An 18,838-nucleotide genomic window follows, 5' to 3' on the forward strand; every position below is an offset into this window, starting at 1 on the left:
GTCGAGCTTTTCTAATGCAGAACACTGAACAGCTTTCTTTCTTGTGCTAATGAAACATTTAAGAAGACCATTACCATTAGCCTGTGGCCAAAGAAGTGTGTTCTTCTGATGCTTTACATTCGGCAGATTGAGAAAGGTGGGCCATTGTCAGATTTTCAAATCACTGGAATGTCCCATGTCACAAAGATGCCATCTATTCTCTCAACAACTCTTTCCTGAGTGATGGATGCAAGATCTTCTATTAATGGAAAAAAGGAGTATTCATCCACAATCACCATCAGGTGAGGCCCATTGTCAAATGGACCGAAACAGTACATAGCAGTTATTTCCCATGCATGCTTTGGCAACTTTGACATGTTCAAGGGGTATTGAGTGGTTTTGGATGATGGACAGTTGCATAATTGACAGACCTTTAACTGTGTTTCAACTTGTTCATTGAGATAAGGAAACCAAACTCCATCTCTAAGAGCTGGTTTTGTGGCAATGAACCCACTATGTCCTTCATGGGCCACTTCAATCATCTGTTGTCACAGTTTCTCAGGAATAACAATTCCCGAACCATTAGGAAAATGCCTTCTTTTGTCATGGGCAGTTCATCTTTAACATTTTTAAACTTCTGGTATTCACTGTCACATGTAAGAGGTTGAGTATGTTGGTTTCATGGCTGAAGGGTAGTAATGTCTTTCAGTTTTAACATGTCATTATCTTCACTCTTTGCAGTGAGAATTTCTTCCAATGAAATGGCAGCTTGCATGTTTGATTTCACAATGAAATTTGTGTAGGCTTCAGGTGTCTTAGAAGGGTTACCTCAACATTGTATAGGCACTCTGGAAAAGTAGTTGGTAGGGTTTTGATTATTCCCTAAACGATGCACAATTGTGTAGTTGTACTCTTATAATTGTAAACCCCAAATTTCAATGCATGGAGGCATCTTGGCATTTGGATTGCCAAAGATGGTCAGCAATGCTTGATGATCTGTCACAACTTTATAAGGTTTTCTATGTAGGAACACATGAAAATGTTCACAATCCCACACTACTGCTAAACTCTTTTTCAGGTTGTGAATAAGCACCTTCAGGCTTGGACAAACTCTTGCTTGCATATGCCACAGTATGTCTTTAAGCATTTGAGTGTCCATTGTGCTGTGAAAGAACTGTGGCTAACCCGACTGGGCTAGCTTTAACTTCAATTTCTGTATGTAGCTTGGGATCAAAATCAGTAGTGCCCGGAGCCAGGGACCAGTGGTGGGGCAGAGTGAAGTGGGGTGGGGGGGCAATAAGTAAAGAAAAAAAAACGTACCTGCCTCTCGACATTCGCCGCACGCCACTCTTCTGATGTGTGTGTGTATGCACAGGCTGAGAACCCCAGACTCTCCGACAGCCAATCCAGATGCTGCTGTCATGCAGGTGATACCCATGAGAGCAGCATCGGAATTGGATGGAGTGGGTTGGTTTTACGCTCCCATGGGGACTGGAAACCCATGCCAGCTGTTGTTTTACACCTAGCAATGCAGCTGGGTTTGAGAAATGTCAATGTGCATGTTGGTTTGGCCATCCTAAAATGGCCAGCCAAACCAACTGACAGCAGTGCCCACCAATCCTCCTGGTCCTCCATGATTGTTTCTTATGGCCATGCCGCCATGACTCAGCTACTAACGAAAAATGAAATGATAATAAACATGTTATTATCATTTCATTTTTCTTTTACCTCTGCTTGTAGGGGGCAACACTCCTCTGCCCTAAAGGAGGAGCCACCTCTGATCAAAATATGCCATTTTAGTAGCAATTTCAATAGCTTGTTTGGTTCTCTTAAAACTTTGCTAGCATTCATTTGACCAGTGAAATAAAACATTCTTTATCAGCAACGCTCTCAATGGAGCACTCACAGTGGCAACGTCTCTTATGTATCTGGACAGTGGTTGGTCATGCTAAGGAATGAGTGTAACATGGAAACATCTTGTGGGGTGCTCGCATAGGACAGTGCTTGGATCTGGTGACACACTTGTCTGAGAGCTTTATCGTGTTCCTTCTGTGTAGTCCTTAAACTAAGATGTCATTGCTATAGTTGAAAGCGTACATGATAGGCTGTATGATACGTCAAATAACATACTGAAAAATCTCTGCAGCTGATGACACACCGAAACTGAGTCTTTTGTATTGAAACAGTCCAATATGTGTAGAAACAGTTGGAATTCTCCTCACCACTCATAACATCAGCCAGGGCCTGCCATTTGCTAGCCTAAGTGTCATCTTTTAGATCTACGGGAAATGTAACCTCTTTCTTTGTCTGCACTGGAAGGACAGCCTTCTATGGTGCCTCTCTCTGTTACAGGTATGGACATCTCGGTAAGCACAACCCTGGGCACTTCTCCTTTGGCCACTTCCTAGTGTTGCTGGACAATGACACTCTTTAATCGGTATTGATAAACAGGTGACCTTTCCATGTATCTGAAATGTTGTATTTTCAAGTGCTCTCTTGCACTTTTTGACACCTGGTTGACCTCTGCCTGGCAGCGCTACACTTTCAAAACATAGTTGTATCTATCTTCAGCAGTAGTGTTCCTTGTTCTGTGTAGCTTTATATTGTGTAGTAGCATGGTACCTCTCTGTACGATCTTGCCAGTAGGTTTTAGACCAATGATGCATGGACTTCTCAGTGAAGCTTTCTTTAACTTCAAATGCTTCACACCGGCTGAAGTTGCGTTTCTACTCCACGTATATCAAAAATCGATTCTGCACTTCAACAAAGTCACACGTGGCATGCACGAGCTGTTTGCTTGGACCACGGCAGACTCTCTGGGAGAGCACTGTTTATCTTTGGGTTACTTATACCCTATCTAGTCACCAGTGACATCTTTTTCCACAGCCTGTGTGCCCACCAATAAATATGCCACACACGAAGCTATGTATTACACTTCTTATTCATCTGCATGTCACCCTGAACTCTACATTCTAAACCTGCATTCACTTCACCACATTCTAACAATTACATCACAGTTGAAAGAGTTCTTCAGGAGACAAAAGGGTTCCATCATTTATACTCACACAATACTACAACCATCAGATTTTCAGATGTGGTTAGTCTTTTTATGTTGATCAGCTTAATGAGTTGTACAATTTGGAAGTATATTGAGAAACTGTGGAAGAGCATGCCCAGACTTTTTTGGGTAAAATTGATGAGAAACTGTAATGTAGTCTACATTAGTAGCGGGTTCATGAAGCTTCTTACTTTGTCTCTAATGAAATTACAAACATTTAAGAAAATATCTTACACTTTGGACTCCAAGGAGCTCGGTTGTTTGATTTGCCAAAATATAATTTGTATACATAAAAATAATAAGGCATCAAAATTGATGAGAAGCAATTTGAAGTTAGTGTGTGTGGAGTTGAAGCCCCACTCTAGGCCATATATGGCCATCATAGTAGTAGAATTCCCTTAAGAGGAGAGCATTCAAAAAGATCACCAGAATCCGTTGGTAAGCCTGAAAAAGAAAATACTGTGGCACGCCATAGCACAGAAACATCATTGATACAGAGCTAAACGCTAAAGGTAACAGCCAGGTATGTTGCAAAAAAAAAAACACAACAATGATTAAGTGCGAAAAATATAACCATTATTTACCATCAAGAAAGAAGATGAAGATTTATGGTCTCCGATCGGGCATGATGCCCCAAGTGCAAGCACATGGCCAGTGCATGCAGAGGTTACCAGTCCAGGCAAAGAATGCCAGTAATCTCAACAGCATATTCTCTCAACGGTGGTCGAAAAGAGCTAGAAGAAAGATGCAGCTGTGTTTATGAAACCACCATTTGACACTACCAAAAAGCAAATTATTGGTGCCAGATGGACCACATGGAGGGATACATTTGATTACTTCATAGATGCCAAGTAGATGACAATAAAATCATTAAGTATTTAAAGGACATTGTCGGTGATAGAGTAAAAGAAGTACTGAAGAAAACTCACTGACTGATAAAATATGGTTCCATCAGACCAAGGAAGCATTGGGCTCCAAGTTTGATCCAATGATGACCGTTGACTATGAAAGGTACATTTTCAGGCAAGTGAGACAGCAATCTGGTGAAACTATGGATGAGTTTCTTGAAAGACTTGACGTGGTTATCAAACACTGCAGGTTTAGTGAACTCATTGATGAAGATGCCATATGCCTCAGAGTCGTTGATGGCTGTCTTACAGACTTTTTCAGACGATGCATGTTGAGAGAAATGCTCTTTCTAGAGAACGTATTCATTGCTGCAAGAGCTGATGAAAAAGCAGATGAACAAGCTGCTAATATGCAAGCTGGAACACCGAAAATTGAATCATCGCTGGTTGCGAAAACCCAGCACAAGTACAAGGTAGAGGCACGCCAGTGAATATCTTCAAAGAAAAAAAGGTTAGGTGTTCCATGTGAGTTTTCATTTTCCCATGAAGGCATATGTCCAGTCATAGGACAGACATATAGATGTTGCGGGAAAGAAAACCAGTTCAGAATGGTTTGCAAAGTGAAAGAGAAACCAAATATGTCACAGCGAGAAGAGAAAATGGACACCAAAAGGTTCCAGAAGCATTCTAGCCATGACCACAAGGCCACAAAACAGCACCAGTTACAACAAGTAGAAACAAGACAAAGTTAACCATCATCAAGCTCATCCTACACAGGCTCTTCAACATCATTATAACGTGCCAGTGAAGAAGATGCATATTCCATGATGTTGTCGACCAAGAAATGACAGGCGCATGTGGTTTGGCTACTTGCTTGGAAGAAAAACAAAACAATAGGGCAAACCTTTAAATGAAACAACCAAATTGATTGGGACACTGACCCAACATTACAATGAAAGTCAATGGTTGCCCCACAAACTTTATCAAAGACAGTGGGACATCAATCAAAATCATGTCAATCAAGCAGTTTAATAGCCTCTCTCTTGTGCCACGCCTCAAACCATCAAACACAAAGGTATACATGTGGGCTGCCTCCAAACCATTGCATTCAAGGGTCATTCCTAGCAACAATGAGACATCAAGCAGTATCAGTGCAAGCACCAATTTGTGTTCTTTAAGGAACTTCGTCTTCACACTGAATCTGAAACTGCAAGTCAGTTTCCGTTGCCTCATGGCCTAGGAAGTCTCAAGACAATGAAAGTGTGACTTCACATTAACAAGGACATTCGCCCAGTTGCCCACCAGCATGTCCAGTCACTTTTCACTTGCAAAAAGCTGTTGAGAAAGAACTAGAAATGCTTTTGAAGCATGACATCATTGAGCGTTCCATTGGTCCTACACCATAGGTTATGCCCAAAGTCGTGCTGCCAAAAAAGGACAATGGAAGTGCTGTCCGCATTTGTTTATATGCACCAAGCCAACAAAACAATTGAGAGGGAACTTCATCCCGGTTCACACATAGCAGACATGCTCATACAACTGAAAGGTGCAAAAGTCTTTTTGCCCTGAACAATGGATACCATCAATTCAACTTGAAAGAAAACTGGCAGTACATCACAACTTTTTCGAATCATGTTGGTTTGTTCAGATACAAAAGGTTGAGTTTTGGAGTGTCATCAGCTGCTGAAATATTGAAGGATAAGTCAAATAAGTCAACCTGTCACACATGCTTTTAATTATGTTGATGACATCTTGGTATTTGGAACAATGCAAGAGGAGCCTGACAATGCTCTTACACAAGTGTGTCTGTTACTTGCTGATGCAGGTCTCATTCTGAACACGGCAAGACAAAGCAAAACTAGACTTAAATTCTTTGGGCTCATATTCTTTGATGGGGGAATGACTCCTGACCCAAATAAAGTGCAATCACTGTCAGCTACTTGCCCCCACACAATGTTACTATGCTGAGGTCTTTCTTGGGCATGAGATGGCTGTTTTGACCCCAAGTTGCATACAGAGATCACAGTAGATGTGAGCTGGTGGGGCTGGAGGCAATCCTTGCTCAATATAATGGTCGGCTGAATGGTCAGAGAGACATCGTAGCTTATGCCAGTCAATGTCTTTCTGACACAGGACATGCCTATTCTCAGCCAGAGAAGGAGAGTCTGGGGGTAGAGTGGGCCTGCAAACATGTTCATGTTTTTCTATATAGAAAACATTTCACTATCGTTACTGTCTACCAAGTGCTGCTCACTATTTTTGGAAAAATGAAAGCCAAGATGCTCGACCCCATTGAAAGGTGGTTGTTGTGGCTGCAAGAGTATGACTCTGCAATTGTACACAAACTGGGTAAAGATCAGAACCCTGCTGATTGTTTTTTACAAGTACCACTACATCGTCACAGTGTGACATCCAGAATGGCTGAGAAGTACATTAACTTAATTAATTGTGAGACCCAGTACGCCAGCAGCCCTATTTATTGATCAGATTATTGCTGCCACTAATGCAGATAATAACATGTTTATCCCCAAAGACATCATTTCAACTCATTCGCGGAAGAAGTCTACTCAACCTTTTGCTGGCGATATTGAATTTCAAATATTCAAACATTTACAAGATGAACTGCCCATAACCAAGGAATGTATTGTATTGAGAGACACAAGACTTTTCATATCTGAGAGCCTCAGACACCAAGTCATTGAATTAGCCCATTAAAGACATGGTGGCAGACCAAATATGGTTCCCGCGCTTAGACAAGTGAGTTGAGGCGGAACTAAAACAGAGCCATCTTTCAAACTCCTATCCCCCAAATTGACACAGTATCCATTGACAATGTCTGACTTTCCTGCACAGGTCTGAGAAAGAGTTGCATTTGATTTCTTTGGGTCCGTAGGACACGGACATCATCTCATGGTAGTGATTGATGAGTATTTACGCTTTCCTAGAGTAGAAGAGCTATCATCAACAACCTGTGACAAGGTTATAGAGCGGCTGGGTGAAATCTTTGCAGCATGGTTCCCCCCCCCCATTCTCAAATGTGACAATGGCCATTCAGTAGTGAAAGTCCAAGAAGATTCTAATCAGACTAAATGTCGAGCATCAAAATAGTACACCTTTGTGGTCACAAGTCAATGGTGTTGTCGAACTATTCATGGGTACCTTCAAAAGGGTGATTGAACGAGCATTGATGGAGGGAATCTAGTTAAACTAGTCCATGTGTCAAGCCCTCCATGCTCATCATTCAACTCCTCACTCCACAACTGATGAGAGTCCTGTCGCCTTGATATTTGAAAGAGCCATCGGAAACCAACTTCCACAATGGGCAGAGGGCTGACCTTTGAATGCTGATAAGGTTCATGTCACTGACACAGTTTCAAAAGAGCAAGATGAAAACATGCTGACTAGCATCAACGAGATCAGGAAACAGTCATCAATGAAGGTCCTGGTCAAAAAGAAAGCAGAAAAAAGTCACTCTGTTTGCTGTCCATCCTCTGAGGGTGGTGATGTGCAAAGGACACATGGTGACGATGCAACCTTCCAGACCATCACACTGGAATCATCATAGTTTAAGCACCTGGTTCTGCGTTTGTCATATCCTGCAATCATGAATGAGGCAATCCTGTTTAATAGTCCAGATAAAGCATCAGAACCAATGCCATCAGTGCCCAACCAGAGTGCATCTCATCTATCACATACCACTCGATCTTGCTGACTAGTGAGAGAGCCTCTGAGACTTATTAAAGAAATATGACTTTTTATACATTTTATTTAACTAGGGAGGAAATGTAGTGTCATGGGACTTTATGCAGTAGGACCCTTGTGGCTTTAGGTAGACTCAAAGAGGAATTGCAAACTTGTTGGCAGGTGTTAAGGAGTGGTTATTAACGGTTATGATGTGATCCAAGTGTAGTGTGTGATCATATGCTGAAAAATAAAGATGTCTGTTATAGAGCTCTGTGTGTGATGGGGTTCCTTACATGCTCCCAGGCTGGGGATGATGCTACAGTGGCAAAATTAGTAATTAGCCACTTTTACTATGTTTTAAGATCAGAGCGCATACACTGGTGCCTGGACAGTTGTGCCCCAGTGTTAAAATAAAACTGCAATACTAGTCAGTAAATAATGGGGATGACCACACATAAAGAGACATTTTCTCACACTTGGATAAAGTGGATAAGTGGATGCAAATATTTACAGAGAAAGTGAATTCACTAGATCATTGATTCAGGTATTTAACTATTAGCTCTGGACAACAACTCTCCCCATAGTGGCTCAGGTTCACTGAAGCAACTATTATATGTTTTGGCTTCACCAACAGTTTCAAACCAAACAGAGCTTACTGAACATACTATCAAAATACTGAGAAAAGGGCAATAAATAAAGAAAATGAATAAAAAATAGTAACTACATGCCACTATTTTGTTAGACACACAGATGCAGCCATGTCTCATTTTAGCAAAAAATAGATTTCTGAAAAAAATCTTTCCTCTTGTCACCGAAGAATATCTTTATTCTGGTATATTGCCCCTAACTCCCTTCTTTTATATTGGTGAAGAGCTTGGTGAGGCACAAGTTAGATGAATTCTGGGACACGCAGATAACAATAAACAAATGCTACTCAAGTCATAGACCAGGAAAGGTATCTTGTAGTGTAAATATTCACCAAGGCTATCAACTTTGCATCTGTTATGGTGAGATATAACAACGGACAGAGGCAGTGACCCATAACCTGATCTAATCTCTGAAACCTATGAGGCAGAACATAGGTATTTAATATCCTCTCCTGTTGCCCGCTTTTATGTGACTATGAGGCAAATCAGGAAGGCAGATAAGTTCCCCAGAATGTAAGATGATGGTAAAGAAGAAAGAGTAAGATGGGGATAAGCAGCCATACTGAACAGTGGCTTTGCCTACAATACACTGATAATTTGCTTCTTTCCATTAGAACTCTGAGCCTCAATTCATTGCATGTATTAGACTTTTCATCCTTGGAGTGGTCTCCCTTAACTTTTTGCCTCCGTTCCCCAGGTTGTTGATGTGTGCTGGACTCTGATTTTACTGTTTTTGTTACTCTGGGCACTTTACTGCCGCTAACCAGTGCTAAAGTGCAAGTGCTCCTATCCAAAATTGTATGGAATTGGTTCATCCATGATTGGCATATTTGATTTATTAGTAAGTCCCTAGTACAGTGCACTAGAGGAACCCAGGGCCTGTAAATCAAATGCTACTGGTGGGCCTGCAGCACTGATTGTGCCACCCACATAAGTAGCTCTGTAATCATGTCTCAGACCTGCCACTGCAGTGTCTGTGTGTGCAGGTTTAACTGTAAATTTGACTTGGCAAGGGTACCCACTTGCCAGGCCTAAACCTTCCCTTTTCTTACATATAAGACACCCCTAAGGTAGGCCCTAGGTAGCCCCAAGGCCAGGGTGCAGTGTATGGTTAAGGTAGGACATATAGTAATGTGTTTTATATGTCCTGACAGTGAAATATTGCTAAATTCGTTTTTCACTGTTGCAAGGCATGTCCCTCTCATAGGTTAACATGGGAGCTACCTTTAAATCTGATTAAAGTGTAGATTCCCTTTGAGAGCGGATGGACATGTGGATTTTGGGGTCTCTGAGCTGACAATTTAAAAATGCATCTTTTAGTAAAGTTGATTTTGAGATTGTGTGTTTGAAAATGCCACTTTTAGAACATGGGTATTTTCTTGCTTATACCATTTCTGTGACTCTGCCTGTTTGTGGATTCCCTGTCTGGGTCAGTTTGACAGTTGGGCTGGTTGCACCTCACACTAGACAGTGACACAAAGGGAGCTGGGGTGTAGCCTGCATATCCTGATGAGCCATCTGTGCTAGGAGGGAGGGGAGGAGTGGTCACTCACACCTGAAAGGGCTGTGCCTGCCCTCACACAATGCAGTCTCCAACCCCCTGGTGAGTGTTTGGGGCCTGGCCTGGGCAAGGCAGGATTTCACATTCAAAAGAGACTTTACTTTGAAGTAGGCCTACTTCAAAGGAGAAATTGGGTATAAGAAGGGCCCCCAAAACCACAAACTTTAGAAACACTTCTGGAAACAAGAGGAGCCTCTGCCTGGAGAAGAGCTGAAGAGCTGAGGAAGAAGAGCTGCCCTGCCTGTGACTGTGCTTTGTGGAGCTATCCTACAGTTGCTGCTTCTGCCAGAATAGGAGGGCAATGATTGGACTTTGTGTGCCTTCCATCTTGAGAAGAAACCTCCAAGGGCTTGATTTAGAGCTTGCCTCCTGTTGTTTGAAGTCTCAGGGACAGCAAAGACTTCTCTCTGCCAGCACCTGGAGTCCCTGGAGAGACTCCTACTCTGCCCTGTGGTGCCCATCCAGTTCCTGGGACTCTGAAAGGAGAAGCTGACAGCCTAAAGACAAGGAAATCCACGCACAGAGTGCTGTGCGGGGAAAAGATCGCTGCGACTCCGATCTGCAGCTGAGAAACGCGGCAGGGAATGCGACCGAAGAATCGACGCACGGAGCAGCAGAAATTATGCGAAACATCGCTGACGGAGGCTGGGTGATCACAACCCACGCTGCAGGGTTTTCGGATCATCGTGCGGATGGATTTCCGAATCAAGTACCGATGTGCGTGGAAAAACAAGGCAAGGCCTGCCCAGACCCGAGAGTGCTGACAGGATCGACGCCTCGCTCTCCAGAGGAGAGAAGAAACGATGCACCCGACCCGGCGAAAGGAGAAATGACGCACGGTCCCGCTCGTGAGTGGAATCAACGCCTCGCAAGCACTTTTTGACACACACTCGTCCGTTCAGGGTTATTTATGACGCGCCCAAGGTACTTTTTCACGCTGACAGCGTTAGTGTGTGTTTAAAACTACTTAAAGACTCTTTTTGATTTTTAATTGAAAACTTGACTTGTGTATTGTGGATTTTTTTCATTTTGGTCTTGTTTTTTTTAGATAAATATTTCCTATTTTTCTAAACTGGTGTTGTGTCATTTTGTAGTGTTTTCATGAAGTTACTGTGTGTGTTGATACAAATACTTTACACCTAGCACTCTGAAGTTAAGCCTACTGCTCTGCCAAGCTACCAAGGGGGTAAGCAGGGGTTAGCTGAGGGTGATTCTCTTTTACCCTGACTAGAGTGAGGGTCCTTGATTGAACAAGGGGTAACCTGACTGTCAACCAAAGACCCCATTTCTATCAGCATGCCACTAGTCTTGAGATTTGCTAGCCTTCTTCCCTTTCATGTCAGTGAGGTAATCATAATCACTTGCTTTGAAGTGGACCAAATTGGGATACTCTCGTCAATGAACTTTCTCTCTCTTATTTTGTAAGGTTCGTTTTTCCCTGTCCAAGAAACATAAGACAACATACCAACAATCCTTCGCTCAGCACCCACAAATTAAGAAATTTCACCTACACATTTCTCTGTCAATATCACCTACTACTTTTCACATCCTGATTTTAATTCCTGATCTGGATAATTTTAGAGCAGATGGATTCACAGGTATGAAAATATATTAGTTTCATTTCTTTACCCTCGGAAAGACCATCAATGGATGTCTACTAAAAGGAAAATATGCGTATATTTTGTGTTTCATTTAAAATGATAGTCTTGAGCATAGTTCGTTTTATGAGTTCAGTTTATTTTACTTTTCTTTCACACAACAATATTCATTAAACATTTTCGGCACATTTCTGGAACATTAGCCAGCACCCTTACTCTGGAGAAACATGTAATAGGTGGTCCTGTAACAATGCAAAACATATTAAGAATCAATATCTCTTTCAAACATGAAACCATCAACAGTTATGAACAAAAATCAATTTATCCCATGTGCCTTAATTTTACTATCTCGCAAGATGAACATCTCTTCAATAATATATGCCTGTGTAGTCTCGGTGCCTCTCCACAGTGAAACAATTCTTTTTATGTCCATGGTTTTAAATATCCACCTGAGTTGCTTACAGAACGCTAGTCATGTGTGACTCTTGTGTGACCCATGTTTGAACATCAGGATGTATTCCCTGCAAAGATACAAGAGAGTAGCCATAATATTTTCAGCTGAAACCAAAATGTACTTCATTAAAAAAACAACTATAATCCTGGATGTTGAATCCACATGCATTTTTCAAACAAAAAGAATGAATGCATCAAAATCATCACATTAACAGTTTTCTGTACACGTTTATAACTTTTGGCAGCTTTTGGTATTACACCGCATTCGGGAATCGTAACTCTGATGCTCCACTTTCAGTAAAATGCTTTGCTAAATTCAATCTCACATTTCTTTTGTTCATTACTTCTCTGTTTCATTTCTTTCAAAGTTTGATCCATGTATGGTTAAACACACACACACACAACCCCCACCCATGAGATAAATTACGTTTGATGTGTCTCCTGTTCCAGAATACCTTAGTGCAGCATTTTTATTCTGACCCAGAGTATCTCAGTTGCATCATTTTCCCACAACGACAGGGTTGAAGAAATTAATTCATACGCTCTCCAACTGCCTGATGATATTACAGGAGGCAATAGTTCAAAACTTCTGAACATATTTTTTAGAGATGGTAATTCTACTTTAAAGTCAGTAATGTATATATACTTAATAATTGATTAGCAAGAGTTGTATTACATTTGCACTTGGATTTAATAGCACATTCCTAATCATTCTTTGGGAAACTAATTGTTAATTTGCTAATGGTAATGCATAATATACTTCTGTATTTCACCAACAAGCTCCAAAAAATAAAAGCTGTATTTCATTTTGTAGATTAAAAAATCCCTACGAGTGCCCCTTTAATGGAACCAGAAATCTTGACTGCATATGCAGAAATGATTATCTTGCGGCTGGGTACACCATGTTTAGCAAAATAAGGCTGGATATCATCTCAATGCAAATCAAAAGTAAGTTTTAGTTTTCCTGTTTCAGTCAGACAATGCAAAAATATTGTTCAATTAAGTAGATTATATATTCTATCAATGTGAATATTTTAGAAAACATGATTTTTGCATGTTCCCTTTCACTTTTTTGTTATTTGAATTCTAGATAATTTGTGTTTTATGGCTGTTTATAAACAAATGTGAACGATTTTAACATGATATATTCTTGAAATTGCTATAAATCCTGTTTCCAGAAAAAAATGATATGTTAGGGCAAAATGCTGATCTAATTTCGGGCTGTAGGCAACCTCCTACTGCCAATGTAGTGCTACCAAATTAATTATGGACAGGCACTGGTAGGATTTGAGAAGGTGCAGATGCAGTGGGTTTATGAGATTGCCTACAAACAAGTGTTTTCCAGTCTGACCAGGGGTGTTGAATGGTGTCAATTGCTACTCAGCATAAAGACAGTGACAGATCTAGCAACGTATTTCAGCATAACTAGTGCAATCAACATTTACTAATGCCCATGTACGTTGCAATATATGTAATGTCACTGGTTCGTAACAGCCTCATTGAAAAAATATGTAATAAATATCCTTCCCAGTGGGAAACTAGTTACCTGATTAGCAATCAATGCACCAAAATTCAGTAGTTCTTGTTGGATAACAAAAAGGTATCTATTCATACCAATAGAGCCTTAGTTGTATGTGACATGTCATAGCCAGGTGTGCATAAGTAATCACACAATCAAAACATAAGACAGAGAAGCCAACTATAAGGTCATCAACAGAACTACATAATTTAAGAGCCCAGCAGTATTGAGAGTTGACTTGTAGGTGGATCACAAAAAACTGAGGATATTCGAGAAAACTGAATGTATTAAGGTTGTTGTTGTGGAATCACTGGTTAGTAGTGCCAGCAATTACAGGCACGGATATGCCATTAGCAGTGACCAGTACAATCAATTGCCAAGTGGAACTACAGGATGAGGTGAGCAGCAGTGCAATCATCATTGTCCAGCACGGTAGCTTCATTTATTACACTTATTGACAGCAGGGTAAATAATGTTCCCATCAGAATGTGTACTACCCGTTGCTTCAATGAGTCCTTGATAAGGCATTCCCATTATTTATACAGTTCACACGAGGTTCATTATTGTCATAGTGGGCCACCCTTGTGTTATGTAACCACTTACGTAACAATGGCATTACTTTTTCATGATGGGTCTGTGACAGCATTTCTATTTCTGTAGAAGTACCAGGCTTACGAATCATTCTGAAGCATGCTACAGGCATTTTTATTATGAGTTGCTGTGACAGGAGAATTTTTAAGTCAATATTTAGGGGAAACACCTTTCCTGACCTCAGCCACCAAATGTGCAATCTACTCATCTCCACTCAACTTTGGTGCTGATCAAAGGAGTCTTTATAAGATGCTCTACTTGAGACTTCAGGCAGCTAGAATGAGGCTAAACACAGAGAGGGACTAGGAGCGCTTTAAGGTCCAGCATGCAAGCTACATGAGATACTATGTAATACAAAAGGTATGCAGTTCCTAGGGAGGGAGAAGAGGAAAAAGGAAGGGAGTAAAGAAAATCCAGGCTGGGGTAACTGAGGCAACAGATCAGGGGACCTGATTGCTCAGAAGCAAGAGCCCTCACATGCCTAGGTGGGTATCATGCTTCATCATTGGGAAGCTCCTCGTTTGGCCGGCGCTGCAATGTCCAATGAGGCCCCCAAGGTGGCTCTTTGCCGGAGGTCTTTTAAGCATAAGATGCCTATGTGAAGTGTAGGGTAGAGGTGTACTAAGTGTGAATTGGTGCAATGTGAATTGTGGGTTAAAAATAGCTAAGAGATACCCAAATAAATGTAATGAGTGGGTTCTCTTGTTATGAATAAAAAACAGTGGGTGGCTGAATCTGGACGTAATGGTCACAGGGTGGCAGAGAAGAGGTATGTCACTACTAAATCAGTGTGCTGGAAACCTTTTGTTCCACATCTAGCATGGTCTCTGCCATTACCTGAGGGGTCAGTAGCATACCGAACCTGGGTCAGGTTTTAGACATCCCCTGGTATGCTTTACTGTGAGGATTGAATTTGTGTGATTGGAGTACTTCTTGCTAAGGTTACACATACTCTCCCCCATCACAAGTAGATTAGGTTTTAGTTTTTCGGTCCTGAAGAATTGCTCTGATTGACAACACACAAGGCAAGAAACATGTTGACTTTTACACACACTCATTTGTGATCTATATGGCACCATTACCTCCACATTCAGCCACCCACTGCTTTTTATGATTACAGCATGATAGTACATTTATTAGACATTATTTTATCTCCCACTGACATAATAGTCCCCCTTCACCTAGTCACATTTATGAAGTACCTGAAAATGACCCTATGAGAAATTCAGGACCTGTCATATACAGAAGAAATGAAATACTATTTGTCACCATGACAACCTTTCCCGCTGAAGTGTAGTGTAGAACACATAAAAGAACAAAATTGGTACCATGCAAATGTTGGCTTCCCCAAACCTTAAAATGACAGAGTCTATGATCTTAGCTTTCAGGGTCTAGATAACCTTTAAACCCAGAAACCACTGCCTTCAAACCTAAATGGAATCCTATTCAATATGCCAGTATCATGTTTTCCTGCTAACATTTAGAAACAGTTTCCTAAGCCATGATTATCTCTGCAAAGTTCCCTGATCTCTATTATGCCTTTTATAAATGCACACTTCCATTATTCTTCTATTTCTTTTCAGTTTGGAATACATGGATCCTGGTGTTTCATTACTACCTGATAGTCACATGCAGAATTCAATAGCACATTTTGTTGAAAGTACACTGTGCTGGAAGAGATGTTTTAATCACATAGATATAGATATATATATTCCAAAACACTCCTTTATCAGTAGGAGCCCCCATTCCTATAGGGCGGCTTCTGCAAAAAGGGACGGAGATCCTGGTGTAACAGATCCAAAGCAAAAATAAATGCAGAAGCCCAACTGCTGATAACCACATGTTTACTTCCACATAAAATTCAGCAGCATGCTATCTCTTAACATGTTTTGGCTTCATAAATACAGGCTTGATCACAGTTGAGCCAGTATACCATGCATGAGGGACACTTCCTTTTAAATATCAGGCCACTACGTGATTGTAGTATGAACTGATGTCGTACAATGACCAGGATGCACCATGCCTATCCGTATCCCAAGTCACATTAAAGCTGAAATAGCATCCTTCAAATACTGCAATCATTTGTAATGTTTTGGTGCGTATGAAATTTCTGTTGCCACATGGAAAATTAAGCCAAAGCCTTTGAAAGTTCTTAAAAACTGCACTCATCTTCCATTCTGTCTTGAAACATTCAATGTCTCTGAAAAACGTGCAGGGTCAGGAGTCTCCGAAAGGAGTTGCATCCTCCTCTCGTAACCCTTGCTCATATGTGCACTCGATAATTCCTGATAAATCCATTGTTTTACACTGAGGTGAACGGGTCATGCTCCTCCAATTAAATAATCCAATACACTACTCCATCAGTAGGAGCCCCAACCCTACCGGGCGGCTTCGGCAAAGGGGGATGTGTGACACATCCAAAGTGAAAAGAAATGCAGAAGCCCAACTGCTGATTACAGCACGTTAGATATTTATGGTATACCCAGTGTGTGCTAAGCTCACACAACACCAACAATATTAAAGTAAAGAACACAATAAAGTTCTCAAAGTTATTTGAAGGCTATAGTCAACTTTAATAAAAGAAAAATACACCCATATCATTATGATAGGTTAAACAGAACTAGAGATTGTTTAAACGTTAATGGGGAAAAAACATCTAGCAAAAGTATAGCACCTTTGAAAAAAACAACAGTTTGCAGATGACCCAGATGTAAACATGATTCCAGGCTGACCACTATGGCATGGAGATCTAATGCACAAAATGGGGCATCCTAGTCTACGTTTTTACACTCAGACTCTGAAATGGAAGTCAAAATCTTCCATTTAGGAATGGTCCAAGGTTGTGTCCCACTGAACCTTGCTTTCAGCATGGCAAAAGTTCTAAGTGAGACAAATTTGGTTTTCTTGCCAGCCTCGGGTGTGACCTTCCTGGATAAGCCATAGCACCTCGTCCCCGTCCTTGCATAGGAAAAATAACTGTCTTCCACTTTTCTTCACTGCAGGGAAGCTGTCTTCTGTTTTTGCAGCCCCTAGTTCTTCAGGGCAGGCTTCTATGTACCAGGTCTCTCCCGAATCCAATCTATTGTAGAGTCCAGTTGTCTGTGGTCATTTGGGAGTCAGGAATTCTTTTGATTTTTGTGTCCCAGAAGAAGGTAAACAAGAAGCGAACCATTTGACCCCTGCATAGAAGTTCCAGGCCAGACTTCCTTGGGTTCTTGAGTGAGTCCTCTTCTTCCAGTAAGAGCCAGGAGTCTGAAGTCTTTTCTTTCTTCAATCATGGCTTTCCTCTTCAGGTGAAGTCTTCCCTGGTCTTGGAATGTTCTGAGGCAGTGGTAGTTGGGGTATCAGATTTATCCTGTGCACTAGTTAGTGACTGGAAAAATGCTGTCCCTGAATACAATTATTTTCTCACAGTCCCCCATCTTCTCGTTGTCTTACTGTAAAATTACCCAGGAGCCCCTGCATCAATATGACAGACTTATTCTGCCAGCAGGTGGACCTGTATTTTTGCTCATTAGCCATATCTCCTAGTTAGATTACCTCTCCTCCCTCCTGACAGGGTCCAAAATGGTTCTTTCCCCACTGTGACTGGTAGCTAGCTATGAGGGTTCTGGAAATATAAAGCTCCCCCTGGCATTTTCAAGTTAAAAGAAGTAGTACTCAGCCTGTCTTTTGTTCTACCATCAATTCCTTTCCACTCCCCGACAGCTAATCCCTGGCAAGTGGTCAGGAATATACACCACCCTGTCCTTTCTGGGCATACAGGCAGGCAATTGTCTGCTGAGCTAGGGTCCTTAACCCTCTCAGCCAATGATGTGTACTTCAGCCCTGGGGGGTGATGAGTGCAGAAGTGGTTTTAAGCCAATTTTGGTTAAGGTAGTCTAAAGGACATTTTTGGAAACTTATTTTTTCACTTAAGTTATCTAAAATTTGATGTTTCTATAAAATCAGGTTTTGAAAGTTAAATAAGAAATAACTTTAAGTGGCTTTGCTAGCATTTTCCCAAGATGAGATAGACAATTACATACTTTAATCACACTTAGACCTGTCAAATGGAAGATGTAGTTGAACCAACAGACTGAAATACCTTTTAGGCCTTCAGTCACTGTGAAGGCACACTTAAATATGGGGTGTGTCACGCTTTTGTGCTCTCGCTTAAGACAGCACCAGCTGTCTGTCAAGAGACAGCATGATCTGATAGAGACTTCTAGCTGCAGATTCCTTACTTTTTTATTCTCCCGGAAGAGTTTGATGAGAAGTATCCCTGCATGCCATTAGGTGGCATAGATCGGCTTAGCATCCGTAGTTGACATCATCTGCACTGGATATGAAGTTGCAGGTCCTATATAGGCACCACTCCGGCATGCTGACGTCAGTTCTTTTCTTTCTACATCAGCTGACCTCTGATCCAAAGAGAGCTACTCTCCAGTCGATTTTTGACTGGCTTTTTAAAACTTTTTGTTGAGATTTTTTTTTTATTTTACTCCTGGTGCATTGAGGATGTCTTCTAGAAAGACAGGATTTAAGCCCTGCTGGTCTGGTCATAGGGCGATGTCAATAACAGATCTGCACCATGTATGTCATTGGTGCCTGCAGCACGACCATGACCTGAAGTTGTGCTCCGCGTGCCGGGCCATTGCATCCAAAGGCATTGAAGGAGTGATCCCTGAAGCTGATGGTGGCCTGGAGCTCAACATCACAAAAGTCCAGATCCCGGTGAAGAGGAAAGTCCCGGGATCGGTCGGGAAGTCCAAAGTCATCCTCGTCCCATTCCAAGTCCTTGGGATGATCGGGTAAGTCGAGGCAAAAGAAAAAATCAAGCTTTGATGCTCTAGGCCTCAATCTGAGGTACCTGCACCTTGGCTGACTCCATGCCTCCTCAGTTTCACGAAGCCAGAGC

At 41.5% G+C, this 18,838-nt stretch overlaps 1 protein-coding gene across 1 annotated transcript in view; it reads left to right on the top strand.

The window, feature by feature from the left end:
• The window catches only part of ADAMTS20 (ADAM metallopeptidase with thrombospondin type 1 motif 20), a 1,292,194-nt gene that overhangs the window by 1,205,903 nt on the left and 67,453 nt on the right, over positions 1-18,838 (top strand). Inside the window, exon 38 of the mRNA XM_069228834.1 lies at positions 12,643-12,776. Within this exon, the coding sequence (XP_069084935.1) occupies positions 12,643-12,776 (134 nt within the window). The remainder of the gene's footprint in view (positions 1-12,642; positions 12,777-18,838) is intronic.

This window comes from Pleurodeles waltl, chromosome 4_1 (assembly GCF_031143425.1).
Source record: "Pleurodeles waltl isolate 20211129_DDA chromosome 4_1, aPleWal1.hap1.20221129, whole genome shotgun sequence".
Classification (NCBI taxonomy): domain Eukaryota; kingdom Metazoa; phylum Chordata; class Amphibia; order Caudata; family Salamandridae; genus Pleurodeles; species Pleurodeles waltl.